This window comes from Cololabis saira, chromosome 14, assembly GCF_033807715.1.
Source record: "Cololabis saira isolate AMF1-May2022 chromosome 14, fColSai1.1, whole genome shotgun sequence".
NCBI lineage: Eukaryota > Metazoa > Chordata > Actinopteri > Beloniformes > Belonidae > Cololabis > Cololabis saira.
Window position 1 is genome coordinate 47100388 of NC_084600.1, and position 10897 is coordinate 47111284.

The 10897-nt window shown below is 41.7% G+C and overlaps 1 protein-coding gene across 2 annotated transcripts in view; it reads left to right on the forward strand.

Annotated features, from left to right (window-relative positions):
• The window catches only part of LOC133459424 (tripartite motif-containing protein 3-like), a 39598-nt gene extending 34495 nt beyond the window's left edge, over positions 1–5103 (forward strand). The window contains exons 14-17 of one of the 2 annotated variants that reach the window (XM_061739325.1): positions 1781–1822; positions 2430–2500; positions 3297–3437; positions 4236–5103. In XM_061739325.1, the coding sequence (XP_061595309.1) occupies positions 1781–1822; positions 2430–2500; positions 3297–3437; positions 4236–4388 (407 nt within the window). In that variant the 3' untranslated portion in view covers positions 4389–5103. The remainder of the gene's footprint in view (positions 1–1780; positions 1823–2429; positions 2501–3296; positions 3438–4235) is intronic. The other variant, XM_061739326.1, reaches the window with a different exon arrangement.
• Positions 5104–10897: the final 5794 nt, after the last annotated feature.

Consider the following 10897-nt stretch of genomic DNA (forward strand, 5'->3'; position numbering starts at 1 on the left):
TTATTATTATTATTATTATTATTATTATTATTATCATTATTATTATTATTATTATTATTATTATTATTATTATTATTATTATTATTATTATTATTATTATTAGGGCCCGAGCACTGACAGTGCGAAGGCCCTATTGTATCTGTAGGAATTGTTTTTGTAATTTATTTTCTCGTTTTTCCAACAAAATTAGGGTCTTTTTTCCCCCTAAACGTGCCGGAAAAGTCACCAAATTTTGCACCAAGTCAGGCCTGGTGATACATTTTATATTTAATGGTTTGCATTAATGGGCGTGGCCTAATGGCTCAACAGCGCCCCCTAGAAAACTTTGTGCCTCAAGCCCCACAATACGGTTTGACGTACATGCACGGAAATTGGTACACACCTGTATCATGTCACAACTTAAAGAAAAGTCTCTTGGCGCCATGGCCGAAACCCAACAGGAAGTCGGCCATTTTGAACATTTTGAATTAATCGTGTAATTTTGGTGCAATTTATGCCATTCCTTCAGCAGTTAATTCAGCCCGAACTGTAACGTGCACCCAGGTGTGTTATACATCAAAATGTGCGTCTCCATCCTGCACACACATTACTTTTCTCAGTCAAAAGCGTTACCGTGGCGACACTAGACGCCAAAAAGCGCGCCCCCCCTTCATCCGATTGGTCCATATTTGATAGTTCCTACTTTCTGCCTTAACTTTTGAATGGTTTGATACAGAGAGTTGTGGGTGGTGTCATCCTCTAAATGTCCAGTTCTGAAGAATCTACATCAAGTCATACAAGCTTCCACTGCAGCCTGAACGTGCACAAGGTGGAGGACGTTCATCGCTGCTTGCAGCTTTAATTATTATTATTATTATTACCTACGACACGTCAGTCGTGTTGTCATCTATAAAAGTCCTTGACATGCATCTTTTTGCAGGCGTCGTGAATAACACCTGATACTTTCTTTTCCACTTCATTTCATTCACATCCAACTTTTCCATTTCCAGCAACTTTAGCGTCTCAGCCATCACTCTCCGTATTTCAGGGTCTGCAACGATACGATCTAAAGTTTCCACTGGTTCCTGTTTGGGTCGAGTCGAGGACGGCCAGCTAGTCAATTCTCTATTCAATTCAATTCATTTTAATTTATATAGCATTTATTACAACACAAGTTGTCTCCAGGATGTTTCCTCCTTTTCTGCCTTTACATTTCCATCCCAGAAGTGTTTTAGTCATCAGCCACCGATGATCGCACCGTCACAGATCTTTGGAACCCGTGTCTGATTTATCACCGACTGACTTCAGCTGTTCTTTTCTTTCACCTCCTCTCTCACAAAGATTGACCTCCAGACCATCGTTTTTGGGAACGTGTTGCAGGCGTCCGATGCAAAAATGCATTACTTTACATCTCACTTGTCCTCCTGTACAGAAGAGTATTAGGGCAGGAGAAAAATAAAAATATTTTAGAGGAGGAAGATTTTTTTTCATTGTGCACTTTGAGGAAAAAGTAGAAATGTCGAGAAAAAAGGCGAAATTTCGACTTTATGCAGAAAATGTCGGCTTTATTCTTGAAATTGTACTTCAACATTAATCTCGACATTTCCACTTTTTTTCTCGACATTTCCACTTTTTTCTCGAAGTGCAAAATAAAAAAGAATCTTCCCCTCTCAAATATTTTTTCTCCTACATGACCCTAATACTCTTCCGTCCTGCGGCTGAACTGACCTCCTCTTCTTCTTCATCTCTGACCAAACACCTCTTCTTTCTTTCTTTTCTTCCTCCCTGTTCTCCGATTCAGAGAAACTCGGCCCAAACTTAAATAAACCGTCCTCGGTGTTCTGTGAGTACTACATGTGGGCTTGCTGCAACCGTGTCCTGTCTAACCCCAACCCTGTTCATGTGATTGTTGCTGACCAATCAGAGCAAACCCTGGTCATGTGATCGTTGCTGACCAATCAGAGCAAACCCTGGTCATGTGATCGTTGCTGACCAATCAGAGCAAACCCTGGTCATGTGATCGTTGCTGACCAATCAGAGCAAACCCCTGGTCATGTGATCGTTGCTGACCAATCAGAGCCTCCGGCCGAGCAACCGATCAGAGATGAGAAACTTTGTCCTGATTGTTGTACATGTTTGGATGTAAACTGGCCATAAATGTGACTGATTCCCCCCTTCTCCTTCCAAAAACCCTGTGTGTTTTCAGATCCTGATCGGCAATAACATGATTTTTAAACCATCAATAAAGGATTGCTGTGATTCCTCCGAGCATGAACTAACAGTGTAATTAAGTAATTACTGCATTTTCAGATGATGATTATTGTTTATTCTGCAGAATCTATTGAAATAATGCAACAAACCATAATTGTACCGAGCTGATTAAATGTATTTGTTTGGATTGTTGCGTCACAGGAATCTCCCTGAATGAACTTCCTCTCTGTTTCCTTCAGGTCCGCACTTCGTTGCAGTCAACAATAAGAACGAGATTATTGTGACGGATTTCCACAATCACTCCGTGAAGGTTGGTTTGATTGTTTCTTTTATTTAGGATCCCATTAGCATTAGCAACAGCGTTAGCTATTCTTCCTGGGGCCGACATACACACCAAAATTACCAAAATTAGACCCAACACCTTTGTCTCATAAACCTGTTCAACAGAAATATTATTGACATTCAATGTCAGTATTAGTTCAGGTTTAAATTGATACTTAGAACGAAGCAATATTGATTTTGTTTTGCCAACATTAGGAATTAATTTATTATAACTTATCCATTCAGCTACTACTTTTAATTCTTCATGTAATATGTCATTCAATTCACCTATTAAAGGAGCATTATGTAACAATGTTAGATTTCTTTAAAACAAAGGGCAATTCATTAATAAATATAGAGAATAATAATGGTCCTAAACAGCTCCCCTGTGGAACTCCACACGTGACATCTCTCATTTTTGATGCACTGCCATTAAAATAGACTATTTGCTTCCTGTTTATTAGGTAGCTTTCCATCCATAGTGGTCAGAGAGCGTTAGCCTCCTCCGCCGCCACCGCGTTGCTCAGAGGAACGGAGGAATTAACCCGCTAACCTCTACAGATGAATTAACCCGCTAACCTCTACAGATGAATTAACCCGCTAACCTCTACGGAGGAATTAACCCGCTAACATCTCCCGCTAACCTCTCCCGGCAGGAATTAACCCGCTAACGTCTCTCCCGGCAGGTTTAACCCGCTAACCTCTACGGAGGAATTAACCCGCTAACCTCTCCCGCTAACGTCTCTCCCGGCAGGTTTAACCCGCTAACGTCTCTCCCTAACCAGGTTTACAGCGCCGACGGCGAGTTCCTGTTCAAGTTCGGCTCCCACGGCGAAGGCAACGGCCAGTTCAACGCCCCGACGGGCGTCGCCGTGGACGCCAACGGCAACATCATCGTGGCCGACTGGGGCAACAGCCGGATACAGGTGAGTCAGTCCGCCTGCAGAAACACGTCTACTGCCAAATGCTACTAAAAGAGATTTAAATAAACTCCAGCTGGTTCAGAACAAGGCCTTGTTCTCCAGAGTCCATATAACACCAGCATCAACAGCAGCATCAACAGCAGCCACTTCTGTCTACGGTGGTTCAAAGTTGAGAACAGAATAAATGCTGCACTTCTGTTTTCAATATGGAAGGTTTTACAATCCAAAACTCCATTATATCAGTACAATCTAGAGTCGTCTGCATACGCCACTAGAGGCAACAAAGGGCCGGTTTTCTACGGAAGAGTATCAGGGCCAGGCAGGAGAAAAATAAAAATACTATTTTAGAGAAAAAGTCGAAATGTTGAGATTAATGTTGAAGTAAAATTTCAAGAAAAAAGTCGAAATGTTGAGAAAACATTTGAAATGTCGAGATTAATTTTGAAGTACAATTTCGAGAAAAAATTCGAAATGTTGAGAAAAAAGTCAAAATTTCGTGAATAAAGTTGAAATGTTGAAAAAAAATCTAAATTTTGTGAATAAAATTGAAATGTTGAGAAAAAAAGGCGAAATTTTGACTTCACGAAATTTCGACTTTATTCACGAAATTTCGACTTTTTTCTCGAAATTGTATTTCAACACTAATCTTGACATTTCAACTTTTTTCTTTCTCTATGTCTTGTTTTTAACTGTATGTTTTAAATGTATTTTTTTTAAATGTGGACCGCAGTAAGACGAGCTGTGTTTAAGGGCATAGCTAATGGGGATCATTACAAATCTCCCTTCCTTGTCCTGCCTCAGGTGTTCGACAGCGCCGGCTCCTTCCTGTCCTACATCAACACGTCGGCCGACCCGCTCTACGGCCCGCAGGGCGTCGCCCTCACGTCCGACGGACACGTGGCCGTGGCCGACTCCGGAAACCACTGTTTCAAAGTTTACCGATACCTGCAGTAGAACAACAACGACGACTCTGGAAACCACTGCTTCAAAGTTTACCGATACCTGCAGTAGCACGACGACTCCGGAAACCACTGCTTCAAAGTTAACGATACCTGCAGTAGCACGACGACTCCGAAAACCACTGCTTCAAAGTTTACCGATACCTGCAGTAGAACAACAACGACGACTCTGGAAACCACTGCTTCAAAGTTTACCGATACCTGCAGTAGAACAACGACGACGACTCCAGAAACCACTGCTTCAAAGTTTACCGATACCTGCAGTAGCACGACGACTCTGGAAACCACTGCTTCAAAGTTTACCGATACCTGCAGTAGAACAACAACGACGACTCTGGAAACCACTGCTTCAAAGTTTACCGATACCTGCAGTAGAACAACGACGACGACTCCAGAAACCACTGCTTCAAAGTTTACCGATACCTGCAGTAGAACAACGACTCTGGAAACCACTGCTTCAAAGTTTACCGATACCTGCAGTAGAACAACGACGACTCTGGAAACATCTGCTTCAAAGTTTACCGATACCTGCAGTAGCACGACGACTCTGGAAACCACTGCTTCAAAGTTAACGATACCTGCACTAGAACAACGACGACGACTCTAGAAACCACTGCTTCAAAGTTTACCGATACCTGCAGTAGAACAACGACTCTGGAATCCCGGCCTGACCGTGTAAATAAACCTGTTAATAAACCCCACATCACTGGTAGACACTTATGGTGCTTTTCCACCAGCACCTTAGCAGCTACTAGCAGCTACTAGCAGCTACTAGCAGCTACTAGCAGCTAGTAGCAGCTGCTAGCAGCTAGTAGCAGCTACTAGCAGCTGCTAGCAGCTACTAGCAGCTACTAGCAGCTACTAGCAGCTGCTAGCAGCTACTAGCAGCTACTAGCAGCTACTAGCAGCTACTCATCTCAACTCGGTCTGGTTTCTTTTCCACTACAATCAGCCCCTGGAGCAGAAGTAGCTGTTTGGAGAAGCTGCTGTGACGTATTTGAGTGTGTATCTAAACCAGTGTTTCTCAAATACTTTCTGTCATTTCCCCCTAGGAAGAAGAAAACATCTCACGCCCCCCGCGCGACTATGAATAGTATAATTTGCCTATAAAATTGATATAATTACACCTGCATAATACTGTGTCCTTATTAATGTGTAAGAGAATAAACATATATAACATTTTATCCTTAATCAAACTATAAAAAATGTTTGACTGACCATGTCAAACCATATGATACTGAAAAATAAAATTACATAGAATCAATAAATAATAATGCATTCAAACTGATCACCAACATTAACTCAGGAGCACAATATTAAAAAAAACTTTAACCTGCAAAACAAAAATATATAAAATCATTTGTGCTGATTTTTTAAATCAAAGATGAAGTCTGGATTAATGTCTTTAAGTGACGCCTTCATGTATTTGGCTTCATGCTGTCTGCTACCGGTGTTTCCTCGTCTCCCACCGTAGTCACAGTGAAGCCGAGCGCTACATACGCGTCGTCATATTTCCTCGTCTTAGCTTTACGCTACGTACGCTTCGTCATATTTCCTCGTTTTAGCTTTTGGGAGACTTACGTTTGTCTCTTTATCTCCGTCTCTCTCCATCTGTCTTCTCATCCCTGTTAAATATGTTTTCATGGTGTCACTTGAGCGTCTGCTACACTCCATGTCTACACTTCATACTCCTAAACAGACCCTGCACCACCGAGCGAATGCTCCCAGCTCACTCTGCCAGTGAGAGGCCACTGCCCCCTAATGGAGTGGAGGTGCAACTGTACTTTATTCTAGGACAGTAAAAAAATCTAAATAAAAAAGTCTGTTCCCCGAGGTGAAACGCGCCCCCTTGACGGCCCTCGTGCCCCCCTGGGGGGCCGCGCCCCACTATTTGAGAAGCACCGCTTTAGATACACAATCAAATACGTCACAGCAGCTTCTCCAACCAACTACTACTGCTGCAGGAGCTGATTGTAGTGGAAAAGAAACCAGGCCGAGTTGAGATGAGGAGAGATGAGTAGAGATGAGGAGAGATGAGTAGGTGCTGGTGGAAAAGCGTCAAGAGCTGCAACGTTCCTGCACACTTCTGCACGGCCCCAAGTCCGGGTCAGACTCTCCACGTCATCCCCAGAATAATTCACCTCTCAGACGCAATGAGCTAATCTGATGGAAAACATAACCATGGTGCAATCTTTGCTCAGGAATAAACTGTAAGAAGATATTTCTAAACATCGATATACCAAAGCAACTAGAGAGCAGTTCCCCAAAAAAACTCCACCGACGTCTCCAAGTATCTGACGGCAGAAATATGATGCTTGGTGACAAACTTCTGTAAAAATGACCTTGATGTCGCTGCCTTACCGTTGTTTTTAACGACTTAACCTGTTCCCACTCCTGTAAAAGTCGCCCAAAACGCCTATCCAGGTTCTACCCAAAGTAAATGGAAAGCTATTCTTGAACCGGTTGAAGTTCATGGATGGTTCTGGTCTCTTTTTAAAGGTAACACTCTGAAGTTTCTCCCCCAACTGTCAGAATCACTGTAACTGCTACTAGAATTGAGTAATCTAAAGTTTGAACACACTGAAATAGAAGGTTTTTATGTGTTTTGTAACCAGATTTCTGCAGATGAATCTGTGACTTATTAGCTGGAAAACACAATGAGACACAGCCTGAAGTCTTATCTAGTGAAAGTTCAAATTTGATAAAAATACCACATGTTTTTGTAAGATTATGTCTTACAAAGACTATTATTATTATTATTATTATTAGACATTAGATTATGTCCCATGGGCAGAACTCTTGAATCTTTCAACATACAATCATAGTTTTGGCCTTTAATGAAAGCTGACACTTAGAGGTTTCCTATCATATATCCATATTCCCTATAAATATTGCTGAAATATATATAAATACACATAAAAGAGTCAAAACACGGACGCACGTTTGATCCGAGCAGTGATTTTCACATTCTGTTGAAATGAAGAGTTAGAAGTTTCCTCTTTTCGTTCTGCACCCCTGATTTCTGTGTTTCCTGGAAACGTCGTCTCGTCTGAAGAAGCACAAACTCTGAACCAGCTCCTCTTCAGCTTCAGGTTTCCACGACGACGTTCCTCCTCCACCGAACTGAACTACAACCTCCGTCTCAGCCAATCAGAAGAGACTCCTGTAGTTGTACATATTAATGTACATATGAATATTAATGTGTACATAAGACGTTATCGTCCATGTTGTTTCAGTAACTCCAGCATTTACACAGATCCCAGCAGCCGCCAACGACCTGCTGTCTTATCTTCTTTCAAGAGATTTATTTTATTTTATATTTTCTTTTTTTAATATATAATTTGTTCTACAAAATTATTTTTCTAACTGGTTCGTTGGAACTGCGGCCTCTTTGCCAAACATCCATGTGGCGTCGATGGCTGGAATTCTGCTTCCTCTTCCTCCATCACGTAAACTCACTTCTGCTAAAGTGTCGTCATCTCCGCTGTTTTTGCACAAAATACTACGGAAGAGAATCAGGGCAAAATATTCGAGAGGGGAAGATTTATTTTTATTGTGCACTCTGAGAAAAAAGTCGAAATGTCGAGATTAATGTTGGAATACAATTTCAAGAATAAAGTCGAAATTTCGTGAATAAAGTCAAAGTTTCAAGAATAAAGTTATAAGTTATAAATAACTAGCTAACTAACTTACATCCTTGGAGTGGAACGTTAAGGTTTCTGAAGTTATGCAACTGCATATGTTTGATATGTGTTTCAAATCAATATCGTCATCAAATTTTGACTATTTTCTCGACATTTCCAATTTTTTCTCCAAGTGCACAATGTAAATAAAATCTTCCTCCTCTAAAATATTATTTTTATTTTTCCTAATACTCTTCCATAAACTACAGATATTATAAGAGTTATATTGTTTTCAAAAGTGATATATGCCTCTATGTACAGTTGATTTACCAGAATTAAGAAGTTTGCTGTTTATTACAATCATATTCTTATTGTAGCCAGCTAGCACGTTAGCCCAGCTAGCACGTTAAACCAGCTAGCATGTTAGCCCAGCTAGCACATTAACCCAGCTAGCACGTTAGCCCGGTTATGTCTTGTTCTTCTGCTCTGTTCTCCAACCTGATCTGTGTGTGTGTGTGTGTGTGTGTGTGTGTGTGTGTGTGTGTGTGTGTGTGTGTGTGTGTGTGTGTGTGTGTGTGTGTGTGTGTGTGTGTGTGTGTGTGTGTTGCTCTGTAATCATGGACGAGCTGCGACTGTAAATTAAACAACGTTCCAAACCACCGCTGTGTTGTACGTTTTGTTTATCCAGACTGAAAATATTTCAACCTGATCTCACAAAAATCTGTGAAATGCCCATGACCTCTCACCACTATTTTCCGTGGTATATACACGGAAAATGGTATAATTCCGTGTGATCACCACGGATATTGTACCATGGAAAGTCAATGGGATCCGTTGTCGTGATATATACACGGATTATGACATTATTATTATTTATATATTATTCTTTGTTATAGTGGCTAAATTATGAATTTAACGCCGTTTTAGCAGTGTTTTATTGAGGTTTTAATGGGAGCACCACGGATATAGTACTATGCGAAGTCAATGGGATCCGTCACCCGATTTGACTGCTGTCATACCATTGAATGAAGGACAAAATGATAACAATCATCCCATAGATATGGGCCAGTAGGGCCCTACTCTACCTACTAGTAGGCGCAGGAGGCTGTTATCGCCCCTTTCTCTGGCTAACCCCATGTTATTAATGCTCAGTAGGCACAGAAGTTTTGTTATGAAGCTCACACCTCACCTCCCTTTTTTATGTATTTAGCTAGAATTTTAAAAGCTGAACAATAGAATTCAACGTAAAATGCCGGATCTTGTCCATTAAAAACAATACTTTTTGGAACATAGTGTAACGACCACAGATAAGATAAGGCCTTGTCCGCCTGGGCAACACATCAGCATTTGGCCGACTGGTTAGTGCAGTTGACTGTGGTCTGGGAGACTGTGGTTCGAGACACGTTCTGGGCACGACTTGTTCGCCACAGTATTTTCCTCATTGTGTTATGGTTTTCTTTTAATATCTTTAACATTTCTAAACACAAAAACACGAAAGTGACCTTGATAATTCAATAATACAATAGGTTCATGTTAAGGACATCCGTTTTAATTAGTTCTCCTTCGATTATGACATGTTATTAATGCTCAGTAGGCACAGGAGGTTTGTTATGTATTGTTATAGGTTTGCCTATGAGGCCTATTTTGTGTCTATTTTTGAACAGTTCACTAACGCTTTGAGCTAGGAAGCTGAAATCTAGACTCTGTATCAGGAGGCGACTTTTATCCACTGTGCCGCTATTCAGATCTGTGTGACCTTCGGAAGTGTCAAAGGTCACCGCGTGTGTTGCTTTTCGGGCCTGCGAAGCCTATTTCGTGTCTTTTTTTGCATAGTTCACTAATGGTTTGAGCTAAGAGGCTGAAATTCTAGACTCTGTATCAGGAGGTGACTCTCATCCACTGTGCCGAGGTCCAGACCCGTGCGACCTTCGGAAGTGCCAAAGGTCACCGTGTGTGGTGCCTTTTTCAGGCCTTTTTTGTGTGTTTTTTGAATAATTCACTAATACTTTGAGCTGGGAGACTGATTTTTGACTATGTTGCAATGCAGAAGGTCCTTTGCTAGGATGTTTTGGTCCCGTGGCTGTACGACTTCCACAGAGCTAGTTGGCGTTACAGAGGGTTCACAGAGTTGAGACTTGGCAAGCCCAATCTAGGCCCCATATGGAGGCCACAGGTCAAGTTTTACTTGGTTTGGTCAAATGTTGTGGCAACGGCGTCCGTTCAAATGTTGGAAAAGGTGAAGTTTCAAAGCCCCGCCCATCGAAAAGTACAGGTCCGATCTGCACCAAACTAACGTCTGTCTGTTCAGGGGATGCCCCCAAACAACATATAGAAAATCTAAGACTCCTAACTAAAAGCGTTAGTGAACTATGCAAAAAAAGACACAAACTAGGCCCTGTTCCATTAGTCAGGAGGCTCTCAGACCTATACGTTTTCTACACCTTCCTAACCAGCCAGGACGTTTTGGAGGAAACACTGTTGCATCCCCTTAACGAACAGACAGACGTTAGTTTGGTGCAGATCGGACCTCCGAAGGTCGCACGGGTCTGGACCTCGGCACAGTGGATGAGAGTCACCTCCTGATACAGAGTCTAGAATTTCAGCCTCCTAGCTCAAAGCGTTAGTGAACTATGCAAAAAAAGACACGAAATAGGCTTTTGCAGGCCCGAAAAGAAACACACGCGGTGACCTTTGACACTTCCGAAGGTCACACTTATCTGAAACTCCGCACAGTGGATGAAATTCACCTCCTGATACAGAGTCTAGAATGTCAGCCTCCTAGCTCTAACCGTTAGGGAACTGTGCAAAAATAGACACGGAATAGGCCTCATAGGCAAACCTATAACAATACATAACAAACCTCCTGTGCCTACTGAGCATT